We start from the raw sequence: 15,933 nt of genomic DNA on the forward strand, positions 1-15,933 counted from the left end.
TGCTCAAAAATTAACAGACTGGGTAACCTGGTGGTTGAGGCCCGATGCCCACACCGTGGGACAGATAATGGATCAAGTGATCCTTGAACAGTTTATACAATGCCTCCGTGACAGTGTGCGGGTTTGGGTGCGGCGACATCAGCTGGCCACCCTAGAAGCTGCCGTGCAAAGAACGGAGGAGTATGCAGAGGCTGACTTCCCACCGAGGGAGCATCGAGCCCCGCGGGACACAGAGGGTGGCAGGAAACCCCGTGAGCATGCCGGGGTGAAGCCAGTAGACAGGCAACGGGAGGAGCCCAAGGGGACCCCTAGACGCCCAGGGCAGCTTGTATGCTGGTGGTGTGGACAGCTGGGACATAAAAGTCGGGATTGCCCAGTGACGGAATGTGGGGCGGCTGAATTTTGCGGATGGACTAGGATTGGGGGGGCGGAAAAAGAGGCATGGGTTGGCCACTATCCCGGTGCGGGTTGGGAAAAGGCCCCAGAGGGGTCTAGTGGACACTGCCTCCGCTCTCTCCCTTATACAGTGGCGCTTAGGGAAGTCACATTGGCTTATCCCCGGGGAACGGATGTTAGTGGAATGCATCCATGGGGATAGAGAATATTGTCCCATGGCCCAGGCACCCCTTGAAGTACAAGGGGTGTTTACCTTGCGAGCAGGTGGGGGGTAATCGAAGGGTTGGCTTACCCCGTGGTCCTGGGGCTGGACTGGCGCCCTCCCCAGGAGGGGAGAGAGACCATGGGGAAGCGACCATCAAAGAAAGGGGGAAAGAGAACCCTGGAAAGAGAGGGCAAGACCCTGGTGGAGGTGGACCTGAAGCAAGGGAAGGCCCCACAACCTCCAGGGGGAAAAACCGAGCAGCCTAGACAACCAAGCAAAAATAGGGAACCTGAGGGAGTAACTGAGAAGCCAAGGGAGCTTCCTGGGCAGGACCACCTGGGGGAGGGAACCCCGGGGAAGGTGGAAGAAACCCAACAGGGGGAGGCCCAACAGCAAAGGGACAGAGACAGGGGGCTGACTCAGGGCAGCGGGCTCTGAACCATCATCCCCACTAGAAAAGGAAGGGGAGCCTCTGGAGCAGCCGGCCCAGCCGTGTGAATGGTCTGAGGACCTCTGGGTGAGCGTGGACCTGTGGGGTGCCCCACCCCCTACCCAATGCACCTTTTGTGGGTGGAGTGTGCCAAAGCCCCATGGGGTTGTTCCTGGGGATCCCTCGGCTGGGCAGGAGGCCCAAACTCAGAGTAAAATCCCTGGCCAAGGAAAGCGAGGCCAAGGAAGACCAGGCCTGGCACCAGCTTAAGGGGGGAGGTGTGTAGCAGGGTGCTGGTGCAAAGGCACCTAATTAGCCCCTGCTCAGCCAGCCCCAATCAGAGGAAATAGATTGGGGCTGGGGAGAAGTCTGGTGCCTGGCCTTTAGAACTGGCTGCACCTGTGGGCCTGAGGCTTCAAGGGCTATAAAGGCTGGCTGGCAGCCAGAAGAAGGAGAACGGCATCTGAAGAAGTGAGCTGTAGCTCACGAAAGCTTATGCTGAAATAAATTTGTTAGTCTCTAAGGTGCCACAAGTACTCCTGTTCTTTTTGGCCAGGGGAAGGTCAGTCTCCAGGCTGAGGGCAGACTCCATGTAGGAGAGGAGATTGTCAGGCCTGCAAGCTCTGTAAATAGTATCACTGGTGGTGGGAACTTGTGTAAATAAAGCCACGGGTGCTGCAGCACGAGAAGCCTCTCTGAGCTTTATTGGGGTAGCAGAGGGCCTCAGGAAGAGGGGCGAGCAGAGGACCCTGTTACAGAGGCCAAATAAAGAGATTCAATAGACCTGACAACCAGAATTGCCTTGGCCAGCCTAGTGCCAACATGACCATCTTGGCTGAGTTCTGTCTTAGTTTCCAGTTGGAAAAGTACCTGGAATTATTGGAATTGGAGGGCATGCATATATTAGTCTTGAAGCCCAGGGGACAAGAAACGCCTCTGACAGAGAACCCAGGCACTGACCCTTTCTGGATCAGAATCTAAAACATTTCTTATTCTTTTTTGGTGTCTATGGAAGGTCAGCCCCATCTGGTGAATATGTCCTGTATGATAGTGTCTTTCACTGTGCTCACTTGCAAACTGCCTGCTGAGGTGATCTGCTAGAACATTCTGCAGGCCTAGTAAGCAATGGGCCATTGCAGTAATTTTCTACCAAGTGCAGTACTTCCATAGATGCACAGCTTATTGAGAAAGTGGGGTGGATCTTGCTTCTCCTTGCCTATTGATATACACCATAACTGTGGTGTTGTCCTACATAATCTGAATGGTTAAACCTTTCAGAGCTGGTAGGAATTTTGTGCAAGCCTGATGAATGGCCCTCAGCTTTAGAACATTGGCTGAGTTTCCTGAGCTAACCAGAGACCTTGAGTGCCCCTGAAGCCTGAGACAAGCTCTTACTCATGACCAAGGTTAGGCTCATAGCTGTTTGATCAGACCAGGAGTCGGCAACCTTTCAGAAGTGGTGGGCCAAGTCTTCATATATTCACTCTAATTTAAGGTTTTGTGTGCCCGTAATACATTTTAACATTTTTAGAAGGTCTCTATAATATATCGGTAAACTATTGTTGTATGTAAAGTAAATAAGGTTTTTAAAATATTTAAGCAGCTTCATTTAAAATTAAATTAAAATGCAGATCTTATCAGTTTAGTGTGATCCTTGCCCTTACTTTTCCTTGCTGTTTTCTCCAATGTCTGGCACGTATTTGGATACTTTAAGCTGCACACAGGCTTCTAAATGGTCAGTTGTTAACTGGCTCCAAGACGGACAGAGGACAGATTTCACGTGTGGTATGTGGATCAAAATGCGGAAAGCACTGCAAACGCAATTTTCTTCAAACAGTTAAATTTCACTGGCAGGGACATCCAGCAGGTCAGAATAGAGGCCCTGTGATCTCTCTCAGTAGCTTTAAGTGCACTCCGCAGATCTCCAAACTTGGATGCCCACAATTAATAGCTTTTTAACTGAATTAGCTGCATTTCGAAATCTTCAACATCCATCCACTGAAATACCAGACAAATCCAAGTCACTTTCATTGAACTTTTCAGGTTTAATTAGAAAAGAGAGCATTGGGCCAAATTGCTGGAAATCTTGAAATCTGTCAGAAAATTCTTATTCCAGTTCTTGCATCTACATTCCAATCTCATTGACACTGACAGTGCAACATATCGATAGCTTGTTTATGTGTTGGAAGTAGAGGAAAGTTGAAGTTCGAATATCCCGAGAAAAAACTGCTAGTTTTACAACAAATGCCTTCCAGGTTTCATAAAGATCCAGAACCGTTTGCCCTGCACCCAGGAGATGGAGGTTGAGTTCGTTTAGGTGAGCGGTGATGCCAGTTAGAAACAGAGCTTACACAGCCATTTGTCATCATCCAATTTGGGGTAGTTTTGTCCTTTTTCCGACGAAAAGGCCTTGATTGCATCAAAACAGTTTACAAAGCGCACCAAAACCTTGCCATGACTTAACCACTGAATGTTGCTGTGAAGTGGAATGTCATTATAAGCACTGTCCATCTCTTCTAGCAGTGCTTGAAACTGTCTGTGAGTCAAAGCAGATCAAGCAACAAAGACATTCACAATTTGCACCACTGTATTCATGACATTATTAAGCTCCGAGTTAGAAATTTTAGTACACAGGTTTTCTTGATGGATGATACAGTGAAATTTGACTGTCAGGCAGCCAATTTGATCTTCAAATAACTTTACAAATCCCTTCTATTTTACGACCATGGCAGGAGCACCATCTGTTGTCACACAAAATATTTTTCTGATGTCAACTCCTTGTTCTTCAAAATGGTTTACAAAAGTTTCCATTATATCTTCCCCCTTTGTTGTGCCATGTGGGGGTTTTAGGCAACAACATTCCTCTTGGAATTTCATCAGAAGCACAATATCTTGCAACAACTGCCAAATGTGGAACGTCGTTTATATCCACACTCTCATCAACTGCAACACTAAACACTGCTGTGTCTTTTAATGCAGTCATCTGCTTTTCATTAATGTTTTCTGCCATTTCGCTTACGCGTCTCTCAACTGTTCTGGCAGAGACAGGCAGTTCTTTTATTCTGGATACGCATCTTTATTTGGTAAATCATTGAACAAAACCTCCAAACTGCTGAGAAAAACGTCTTTTATATATTCCCCATCTGTAAATGGCTTTCTGCAATGCACTGTGCAATCTTGTAATTTCCTTCTGTGGCTTGATTTTTACTTACACTTAAGCATTTAAAAACACTGCTTTGCTTCTCATATCCTTCTACTGCTTTTTTGATTGATTCAGTCTTGTCTGTTTTGTCAAGGAAGGTTTTCTTGTGCTTCATTTGAAAACGTCGTCGAACACTTGATGTGCGACAAACAACACTTTCACAACAGAAAGCACAAACAGCATGCTCCTTCTTTTGAACAAATCCAAATGTGTCTGTCCAAGAAGGCTGAAATGAATGGACTCTAACTTTGCTTTCTTAGGAACTGACATTTTGTCAAATGTACCTCTCAACTTACAGTGGGAAAAAAAAAATCACGGCAGACAGCATGCACAACGTCAAACGCAGTGCGCTGTTCCACGTGATGTGATAGTGATGTAAGCAGCAAATCAGGACTTAAAAATATCCCAGTACAGTGACTCTGGAACAATTTTTAAGGTGGGGAAGCTGAGATGCACCCCGTCTTGCCTCTGTGTGCACCCCTCATTGCCCCAGGCTGGGGTCAGTGGGCCACAGCTGGGAGGAGGCTGCAGAGCCCTAGGCCGGCACCCGGGACCCCAGGATGGCAGCAGAGCCCCTGGGACCAGTGGCCGGGACTGGCAATGGGCTGGGTGGGGCTGGCGTCTGGGACCCCTGCTGGCAGGGGGCTGGCGTCCAGGACCCCAGGATGGCAGCAGAGCCTCCAGGACTGGTGGCCGGGACCCGGGCACTGTGAGTGCCACTCAAAATCATCTTGCGTGCTGCCTTTGACACGCGTGCCATAGGTTGCTGACCCCTGGATCAGACATACTATGGTGTCAAATCTTTCTTGATTCAGATAAGCCTGTGCTGTGGTAAAGTCCAGTACTGCCCCTATAAGTTGTATTGTTTGGATAGAAATGTAACACAAACTTTTCCTTGTTGACTCTCAGTCCTAAGGAGGTGAAAGGCACAGTACCTGGTGAATGGAGTAGTTCAAATGCTAAGATCTCCCCTGAATGAGCTAGTAGCCTATGTAAAGGAAAACTTGGATTCCTTGTTTTCTCTGGTATACATCCACTACTGCCAGGCATTTGGTAAACACCAAATGGATCAAATGGCAGAACCCTGTACTGGTAGTGGGAATTGCCTACCCACAACCTCGGGTATTTCCTGTGGGCAAGATGGATAGCTGTATCAAAGCATGCATCCTGAATGTTAAGAGTTGTCTACCAATCCTGTGAATATAGATGGAATTACTGCAGCTAGTGTTACAATCCTGAACTTGAACTTCCAGATGAAGGCGTTCAGATGTCTCATGTCCCGAATTGGGTGCCAGGCCCCCTTCAAAAGTATCAGAAAGTAATGGGAACAAAATTCATTCCTCCCCCCATAATCAAAGCATTGTTTCCACTGCTCTGAGACTTAGAAGTCAACTCCACTTCTTGATGGGGCACGCTCTCATGAAAGGGGTCTCTCATGACAGCAATCTCTGTATCTTTTTGGCTACTTCAGGCTCTGTGATGTGAGAAGTATACCTGATTCTGATAGCGTTGAGGCCTAAACTCTGGTGTAAACACTTCCAAAGATTTCACTGTTGCCCTAGAACCTTTCAAGGAGCGCAGGGCCTATCTGTTTTGGCCCTTAACAATTTACATCCCTCAAAGGCAGACTTTCTACTGTCAACTGCACCTTCTTAAGTATTCCAGATAACTGTAACCAAGAAGATCTCCTCATGGTTATCGATGAAGCCCATGGCATGGACTTGGATGTGCCTGTTGTTTTGTCTGTTCTTGGGCTACCATCACTGCCAGACACAGGATGAGCGTAAAATTTATACCTCCTGTTTGCATGCATACAGTGACACCAGAGATGCAGGTGACTGTCAGAGTAATTTAGCTGGCTCTAGCAGATTTTCATTTATTGGTGTCATTTATTGGTGAGCCAGGAACAGAGCAGAGTGACTGGTACTGGAGTGGGTGCCCAGAGGGACCCTTCTTGGGCCTTGAGCTACCTTTTGACATGGCAGAGCAAGAGCATTTCTGCTTTTGGAGCTAGCACCCAGAGAGGGTGACCTAGATCTATGTCTCTGAGAGGAGCTATTCTCCTTCCTTCCCTTGACTTCAGAAGTTGTACTGGTTCAAGAGGAGGATTTTTTAGAAACATTACTCACAGAGCTTCAAGCTCAGGAGCTGACAGGAGCACCTATTAAAGACGATTGCTTAGGGATTTCAGCCCCACTCGCTCCAGGATATAAAGAGGGATGCATGGACCCCTACAGCAAAAACAGCTTTATGCCAGTCTATCTTGTCTTTTGTGTTCTGTTTAAGAATGACTTGCAAATAGCACACCTCTCAGGAATGTGTTCCTCATTAAGGCATAATAAACATCTGGCATGCCCTTCATTACAGGGCATTACTGCCTGGCAAGAAGGACAGTTTCAAGTCCTGCAGACTTTTGTTCCACCATAAGAGCTCAGCCTGGAACCAGGAAAGTCTCACAGGGGGAAAAAAAAAAAAGCTTGTTTTGCTTTTCTTTATTTTTTAAAAAGGAAACATTATGAAAAACCTAGAACTAAAGACTAACTAACCAAGTAACTATCTGAAGTTATTTTCAACTATTTACACAGGAACAGTGAGTGGGAAACTCGGGCTATGGCTACACTAGAAAGTTTACAGTGGCAGAGCTGCAGCAATGCAGCTGCACTGCTGTAAACTAAGGTAACCACTCTAAGCAGACAGGAGAGAGGTCTCCTGTCAGCTTAACTACTCCAGCCCCATGTGCAGCAGCAGCTATGTCAGCGGTGAAATAATTAGTCACAGGTGATAAACTTAAATGAGTCTCACATGCACTCAGACAATAGATTCCCAAAACCCAAAGGTGTTTTACTCTTTAGAGCTGATCCCCATCTCTTTGACAACGCCTTTAATCTTCTCTGCTGATGTACTGAATGTTATCGTTTCCAACAAATGAAAATCTTCAGTATAGAACTCATTTTCATCCAAAGGACCCAGGACCTTAAAAGGAAAAACAAATGACACTATTTTACTAGAAGCTTAGGTTTTCAAAAATATTTCCTCTGTAAGTAAAAAATACACTCCACTTTTAATAAAGTAAAATTTTCAGTATTAAAAATCTCTCTCCTGCATACCACTAGATTTTACTATTTATACAGTATTCATGCTGTGAAAATTCCAGCATTTACAATTTTCTATTAATTAAACTGAACTACAGTATATTTTAAATATACATTCCTTTCAGGTGATATCCCTAATAGCAGGTAGAAAAAATTCATCAGTCAAACAAGGGATGCATCTATTGTAAAACAGTTACAAAAGGAACATCCACAAATAGGTGTATAAGGCTATCATAGCATTATACATGCCTATTTACAGAAATGTATTATTCTGCAACATAAATTCCTTTTAAACAAAAGCTCAAAGAAAAAAGTGCAAAATTTGAACACAAACCACCACGATCCTGCCTTGTGCTTAGTTGTTAAATCCCATACTACCTTCATTGTCTCCTACATCAGAACTATTTTAGTGTATTGGTGTGCAGAAAGTTGTTTAAAAAAATTTGGGAAATTAATAAATTCTCATACACATGCCAAAACATATAAGAATATGAATACATTACACACACACACACACACACACACACACACACACTATTTTCTATAAAGAAAATAAGTTTCAGTTATCCAGTCTCAGTGGAAGCAGAAGTAAATGGACAGGTGATGTTTTCAAAAGATTAAGTAGCAATGAAGGGCCTAACCAAAGCAACTGAGGTCAGTGGGAGTCTCACAGTTGATTTCAATGGGTTTTGGATTGAACTGTAAAATCATTATGGCAAACTTCTTCAATTTCGTTTTAGGAAACTGTTGAAAAGTCAAAAGAAGTTGAAATGGGAGTTTTACCACTGACTTCTATGGGGACAGGATTTCATTCTAGATCTTAGAAGGTCTTATTATTCTTAAATAAAACATCAATTACAATAACTGATTGAAAAAGAGAGAAATGTAAAGTGCCCCTTTGGTCAGGAAAGTGATTCTGAAAAATTGCATGGTCTTATTCAATATATCTTATTGCTGTGTGCACTTAGGGTCATCTTTTGACATTACCGACTAAAGAAAGTTTTCATTGTTTTTTATTCCTTCTAGAACTATAGAGCTAATGCAGCTAACAGAGTGGATTTGTGATAGGTGCCTGGACCTCCAAGGAGTGATGAGGTAAGCCTTGACTGTTACCTAGAAGTTAACCACTTGCAGATTGTGATCTGGACTCAATTACAATTAGTGATCACAGTTGTGGAGGGGTCAAGGAGTATGTCATACAGAGGGAAAAGAGCTAAGCGAAGGAGGGGACCCTTGAGGGAAGAGTTTCCTCTTTCTGGAAAAGGACTGGTGAAGGCATGCTCCTGTGGCAGGCCCTGAGATAGGGCCTGTAAGAAGCAGGTCAGTCTTTGGGGGAAGCTGCTGGAGTCCCTGGAGAGGGGATGCAGTGGGGAAACCTGCTAGGAAGAAGGGCCTGTAGGGAGAAACACCCGGGGAGGCACTGCTCATACAAAGGAGCAAAGAAGGAACTCTGTACTCCCCAGGAGCAGAGGTGAAGAGCAAGGAACTTCAGCATAACCCAAGGGGCAGAAGGATCTTGTGTTTGGACGTTGCTTGGGATTCTTTAGTTGGACTGTTGTTACCTCAGAAGGGAATAGAAATAGAAAGAGGTGACCCGGGCTGGAGGGCTAGGCCATAAGACTTAGCCAGACATAGGCTATCACAGGAGGTGCTATAGACTAATACCCTTGCAACACCATGCTATGACAACAGGGGACACCACAGCAGTAAGTCAAGCTGCTTGCAAGATGCATTCTATTTTGACTTGTATCAACATAATTGTTTTTTAGGTTCCAATTTCAGGACCAAAGTTTGCTCTCAGTTATACCTGTGCAACTTTTTTTTACACAAGTTATGCCAATAAGGCAAAATATACATACTTATGAAATAACTTGTTAATTACTGTTCAAAACCATTTGCACAGTATGCAAACTTCTCCTTACTGTCTTAGAAAAAAAAGTAAAGAGCTCAGAAATAGTCATGTTATTATCCCGAAAATTTAAATTTCTTTTAAAAATCTTTTGGTTTTCTAGCGAAAATCCCAAGAAAATGACACAATACTTTTCCAGTTAAGAACCAGTTTCTAAATGTGTTACATTTAGAAGTGTTAAATAGTTGAATTAATTTCAAATAATCATCATTCATTAACTTTGAAGAACAATTCCACTGTGAAAAGTTATAGTAAAATTATATTGGTAAATCTAAAGTAGACGTTTTCAATGTCCCCATCATATCTTGGTGATGTTGCACTGGTATAAATGAAGACTGACTTTGGCTTGAAAATTCTTTAGGGCAAATTTTGTCAATGGAAGTTGTATGTAATACATGAGCCAGAGACCCTGCCATGATTTTCAGATTCCACGTTGAGTTTGCAGGGCTGGCAGATAGAAAAATAAAAGGTGGTTTTTTTAATTAACTGAGAAAATTTGGTATTGAAATCATTGAGAGATGCACATAGAACCTAACATTTTTAGTCATCTTTCTAAGAAAAACTGATCATTTGTTCATTGCATCAAGGGCAACTGTAGTGCAAGAAAACAGAATCAAATGCCTTTGACATTAACAAAGGGTGAAACAGGGGTGTGTCTTAGCAGCTGGCCTGGACCTTGCAGCTTCAGGTTTAGGATATTCATTTCTTGTGTTACATCAACAAGGAAAGCAAGATCTGTCATCCATTTGTAGAATGAGTGCATGCAAGTGAAGGTGGTTGAATGCTGAAAGACTGGTAACAAGAGTTATGCAGCTTGATATCTACTTGAAAAGTCTCTGGTTAGAGATTGCCAACCCTTTTGATCTGTCTGCTAGCAAGACTTGTCGGTCTTTCTGAAGGCTTTGCTCTGTCTATCAGAGCTCTCCTGACATCCAGGGCATGCAGCTGAGTCCTGGTGATTTAGACGCACATTGGAGTGGAAGACAGGCTAGTGAATGAGTCGATAGAGATTGAACTCAGAACAAACCATAGGTCAGAATTTGGGGTGCGACTGCAGTGTGACCAGCGTGTCCTCATCCTTGATGGGTTGGTATGCCATCAAGACCCTTATTTCTCCAATGCATCATGCCAATGTGATGGCTATCAGGAATGACGTTTTCATTGACAAATGAAGTAGTGAGCGGGTAGCCAAAAGTTCAAAAGGTGGTCCTGTGAGGCATTTAAAGCAAGATTGAGGTACCATACTGGAATATCATGTTAGATTGGCAGATAGAGGTGTCCCAGACCTCTAAGGAATCTTGCTGTGACTGGCTGTGCAAAGACGGAATAGCCTTCTGTTGGGGGGTGGAAAGCCATGATGGCTGCCAGGCGGACCCTGATAGAGCTCATCAATAGACTTGAGATTTTGAGCATTATGGTGTATTCCAGTATATCTCGGAGTGATGCGGTCATTGATGTAATTCCAGGATATATGGGAGTGATACAGTCATTAATGGAATCTGACTGCGCTCACACTAGCTGGCAAATTGTGTCCATTTTTGAGAATAAGAACAGCAAATAGATTCTTTCCTGCTGTGTAGTAACACTCTTTTCACATCTTCTGAGCAGGCTCTCTCTAATCCCATGAGCCATCGACCAACCATGCTTTAAGACGAAGCATTGTGAGATTAGGATGAAAAATCTTCCTATCCTCTTGGGAGAGGAGATGCGGAGCAGTGTGGGGCATAATCAGAGAGCAAACAGACAGCTGTAACAGGTAAGGAAACCACATTTGCTATCAGTTTTAATGCTGAACAGGACACAGCCTTCAAATGGGAGGTACTCAAGTACTGTCTGGATCTCTTTTGGCATCCCTGAAGACTGTCACCATAAAGCCCTGTGCCTAGTAGTGGATGCAGACATTGTTCACACTGGTGTGTCTGATGTCTCTAACACCACTTGCCAAGCAGTATGAGCTACCAGCCGACTCTCAGTTATAACTAACATTAATTCTTCCCTGTTGTCTTGAGTGAGGTTCCCCCCCGAATTGTGATACCCTGTCCCAATTAAAGTAATCATATTTTGCTAGGAGGGCCCAGTAATTAGCAATAAACATGTGTAAACTTGATCAAGAGTAGGAGGTAGCCATGTTAGTCTGTATTCACAAAAACAACAAGATGCATCTGAAGAAGTGGGTTTTTTACCCATGAAAGCTTATGCCCAAATAAATCTGTTAGTCTTTAAGGTGCCACCGGACTCCTTGTTGGTTTTGATCAAGATAGTTCATTCTGCAGAAAAAAATCTATAGAGTTTTTTGGATACTTGTCCTTTGAAGTCATTTTTGGCGGCCCTTACTGTCTGGACTGCTCATGTACAGCACCTACTATCACGGATCCCAGAACTGGATATGTGTACAAATGTTCAAAACCAATAGAAAAAACTTTCTTTTTTGAGGTAAGTGCCATACATCCTGGGGACTGCCAAAGATGTCTCGCTGGCTCAAATACATCTCATTTATTGGCATGGTCAATCTTCTGGGAAATTAACATAGAAGATATCATGCAGCTTTCCTAGACTATCTCCACAGGGATTTCAAGCATATCTGCCATTCTGTGCAGAAGTTCTTGAAATGTCTTGAAATCGTCAGACTGAGTGGAAGTAGTGGGCCCTACTGCCTCATCTGGGAATGATGAGGCAATAGCTGCTGGGATTAGTGATCCTCCTTAGTTTCTTGTTCTTGATGAATAACATGAAAGAATGTTACCTTTCCCTCCTGAAAAATCCTATGGGATTTGGTAGGGGAAAGGGAAGTGAGGGAAATGGGCCTATTTGAGCAAGGCCCAAACCATCAATTTTTTGTTCAGCAAACTTAATTTTTCTTTTGCTTAAATAAGCTTTATAATATTTCAGTCAGTTGTTTTGCTTAGAGATGATCCCCTTCACTCACCCAATCAGGCTACAAACAGTTAGCTAGACAATTCTTTGCCCAGTAAAAAGCCCAGAACAGTTTAAGAAATGCTGAGAGAATGAAATTTATATGAGTGGAAGTATGAATGAAGTAAGAAATGGTAACAGTCTTATAAGGTCATTTGGATGACTTCCAGAATGTGTAAAGGTCTAGAGGAATTTGACCAGCTGTACCCCCTCAGAGGAGGAGGGCGAGATTTCCATCTGTGGAGTCATCTCCTATTAATCCCACAGCGTTTTTTTCTATTTTTGGAATACATCTGTTTTTGCAGTTTGATATATATTGTTACAGAACTGCCAGTGAGAAAGAGGACTTCCCCAGCTAACAAAAGGACAAACTCACCTACCCTCACATTAGCAATGTTATCGGGGTACAAGATCACCTGATCTACTTGAAGATCTCTGGTCAGGTGTCATGGGATATAGCAAGCTAGAAGCACAGCCTTAAATAAAGAACAAGGTATGATACTCCTGGGCCACTACAATGCCAAGAAGGGCTGATAGCTCTCCTTCCCCTAAGAAGGAGACCCAGGCTATTACAAGCCATTCCAGCCTTCTCAGCCAAGTGCCCTCAGGAAGCCACCTGGCCAGCATAAGGTACAAACCAGAGGCAACATCACTTGGTTTCCTGAACTGCTGTCCCGATTCTGACGCTCTGAAGACCAACAAGCTTAAGAATTAACCACCTTCTCTTAAGAAGCTTTTTTTTCTTTTTCCTATTTTGTGGTTTGGCAGGGATGCCAGGTGCCCACATTGGTTTTTTTTCTCTAACACTTTTTAATGTTGAATGATAACACTGCTCTACAGCCAAAATGCTTCTGAAATAAATATAGTCTAACTTTACTAATTCTGGGTCACTGAGAACGAAAATGATGCTTAAAATTGTTGATTGGCTCTAGTTTTCAAGTTATGCTATTGGGTCAGTATATACGACCCTTGACTTGGGAATAGCGGAGGATAAGTGAGTTATAAAGGGAAGGGATCTCAATTTAAACCAGAAATGACTAAAATACATCTTTGACTGGATCTATGAATAAATCTATGACTGGGTTTGGACAGTACTTGCTTTTTAGGCAAAACAATGAATGATGCAATCTGAAGCTGTTATTGCGTCATACATTATATGAATTGCAACATGTTATTCCTACAAGTCATGGATGATGCAATCATAATGAAGCTTACATCACTCTGCTGAACAAATTGCCCTATAACAGCTCTAGAAATCATACAGTGTCGTGCTCTCTTATTTGTCAGTGTTTGATTTTGCAAAGGGACACATTTCTGTTTAGCCAAAGTGAGCAGAGATGCCTCGTACTTGTGTGAACAGTGCAGATAACTTCTGCTATGTTTGTGGTGAAGTGACTTTTGCATCACAAAAGCGCAGTATAACCACTATGGTTAAGAAAGCCTATCACCTTTATTTTGGCTGCAAAATTGGAGATCAGGACAAGAGGTGGGCCCACACATATGCTGCAACACTTGTGCAACAAATCTTCGCCAGTGGCTGAACAGGAAAAGGAAATCTATGCCTTTTGCAGTGCCAATGATTTGGAGAGAGCCAACAGATCATACCAGCAATTGTTACTTCTGCATGGTGCCTCCAGTTGGGAAAGGTGTGTCAAAGAAGAAAAAGGGGACTGTGCATTATCCAAACATTCCATCAGCTATACGCCCAGTACCCCACGGAGAAGGACTGCCGGTTCCTGATGCACCAGAATCATTCTCACTTGAGTCAGACGAGGAAGAGGATGAAGCTTCTGGTCCTGAACCATCAATGTCACAGGACCCACATTTTCTCCCATCCTCCTCCTCTGAACCACACCTCATAACACAAGGTGAACTGAATGAGTAAGGCAGAGTTGTTGGGCTCCAGACTACAGCAGTGGAATCTCCTGGCAGGTGATGTTAGGGTTTCCATGTTCCGTGACTGTCAAAAGGATCTTGTCCCACTCTTCTTCATGGAAGGTGATCTTGTAGCCTGCACCAACATCGATGGTGTGATGGCAGCCCTCAACATTGTTCACGATCCAGATGAGTGGAGACTGTTCATTGATTCATCGAAGAGGAGTCTTAAAGCTGTTTTACTGCATAATGGCAATGTTTTGCCATCAATTCCAGTTGGTCATGCAGTCCATATGAAGGAAACCTATGACAACATGAAACAACTTTTGAGGTGCATAAACTCTGACCAATATCAATGGCAGCTTTGTGGCGATTTGAAAGTTGTTGCTCTCTTGCTTGGTCTGCAGACTGGATACACAAAGTACTGCTGTTTTCTCTGCGAATGGGATAGTCGTGCAAGAGATTCCCACTACAACAAGAAAGATTGGCCACTCCGACAGTCATTGGAGCCTGGGAGGAAAAGTGTTCAGCATCCACCACTTGTTGAATCAAGGAAGATTTTGTTACCACCCTTACACATCAAGCTGGGTCTGATGAAGAACTTTGTCAAGGCCATTGACAAAACAAGCAGCTTTCAAGTACCTCCGTGGAAAATTTCCAAGGTTAAGCGAAGCTAAGATAAAGGAAGGTGTCTTTGTTGGTCCTCAGATTCGTGAACTTCTTCGAGATGATGCATTAGACCATGCACTGCGTGGCAAGGAAAAGACGGCATGGAAAGCCTTCCAGTTAGTGGCAATAAATTTTCTCGGAAACAACAAGGCAGACAACTACAGGTTGTTGGTGGAAAACCTCCTCAATGCATATAAAAGCCTTGGTTGCAACATGTCACTAAAGATACATTTTTTGCACTCTCATCTAGATTTTTTTCCACCGAACTGCAGAGCAATGAGCGACGAGCACGGCGAGCGATTTCACCAGGACATTGCAACAATGGAGAAACACTATCAGGGCAAATGGAGCCCATCAATGCTTGCAGACTATTGCTGGTGACAAGAGATGCTCCATTTAATGAATACAAGAGACAAGCCAAGAAGCGCCGAGTAGACACTGAATAGGACTAAACTACGTACATAATAGTTTTTTGCCTTTTGTTTCATAATAAATTTTAGTTATATAACCCTTTTGCTGATTTTTAAAGTGTTAAATAAACAGGACAGGTGAAATATTATCATGTAAAGCAACCATAAACACATGAAAAGACCTAGGTTTACAATTTATGATTAAAACTCTACTATCTACACAATATACATAGACATAAAATGTAAAAACTTAAATATCTTAGAAACAGTAGCCAATCAGTTGTTTTAATTGTCATATTTGAATTCAGCACATCAAAATACATAATAAATAGCACATTTTATCTCTGAAGCAGACAACTTCTCAAAAATTGTAGACCAGTGTAATGTATGTTGTGTATCCAAATTTTAAGTAAATCCTATTATAAAAGAGATTGCATTACTCTGGGCTATAAAAGAATGCCCAAGTAGAACTACTCTATCCTAACAAGGGAATTTGTGGGTTGTTAATCACTCTGTAGCACAGGAGAGATAAATTAGTTGAGAAAGTAAAAGTCACCTAGTAAATATCAACCTTGCTGCTTTAGATTTCCAGGCATAGTACGTATAAGAATTGATCATATGCTATGTCAACTTCATGATTTACTCTTGAGTGTGTTCATCCAATGATTGGGTCAATTGCTGGTTTCATTCCATGTTACTGTCAAATTGCTAATTTATTAACTCAATTCCAACTGTAATTTTGACTTGATAATTGTGCTGTTTAATTCTTAGTTAGTTTTAGTTAGAAATTTAATTGATTTTAAGTTTGCTCTCTTTATTAATGCGTAATAAA

The 15,933-nt window shown here is 43.0% G+C and overlaps 1 protein-coding gene across 12 annotated transcripts in view; it reads right to left on the reverse strand.

Annotated features, from left to right (window-relative positions):
• UGGT2 (UDP-glucose glycoprotein glucosyltransferase 2) overlaps window positions 1-15,933 on the reverse strand; it is a 413,106-nt gene that overhangs the window by 129,599 nt on the left and 267,574 nt on the right. For all 12 annotated transcript variants that reach the window (XR_005588059.1, XR_005588057.1, XM_039499669.1 and 9 more), the window contains one exon: window positions 7,079-7,206. Coding sequence is in view for 10 of the 12 variants with exons in the window: in XM_039499669.1 (XP_039355603.1) it covers window positions 7,079-7,206 (128 nt within the window). In the remaining 2 variants the exon portion in view is untranslated. The remainder of the gene's footprint in view (window positions 1-7,078; window positions 7,207-15,933) is intronic.

Source organism: Mauremys reevesii, linkage group 1 (assembly GCF_016161935.1).
Source record: "Mauremys reevesii isolate NIE-2019 linkage group 1, ASM1616193v1, whole genome shotgun sequence".
Taxonomy (NCBI): Eukaryota; Metazoa; Chordata; order Testudines; family Geoemydidae; genus Mauremys; species Mauremys reevesii.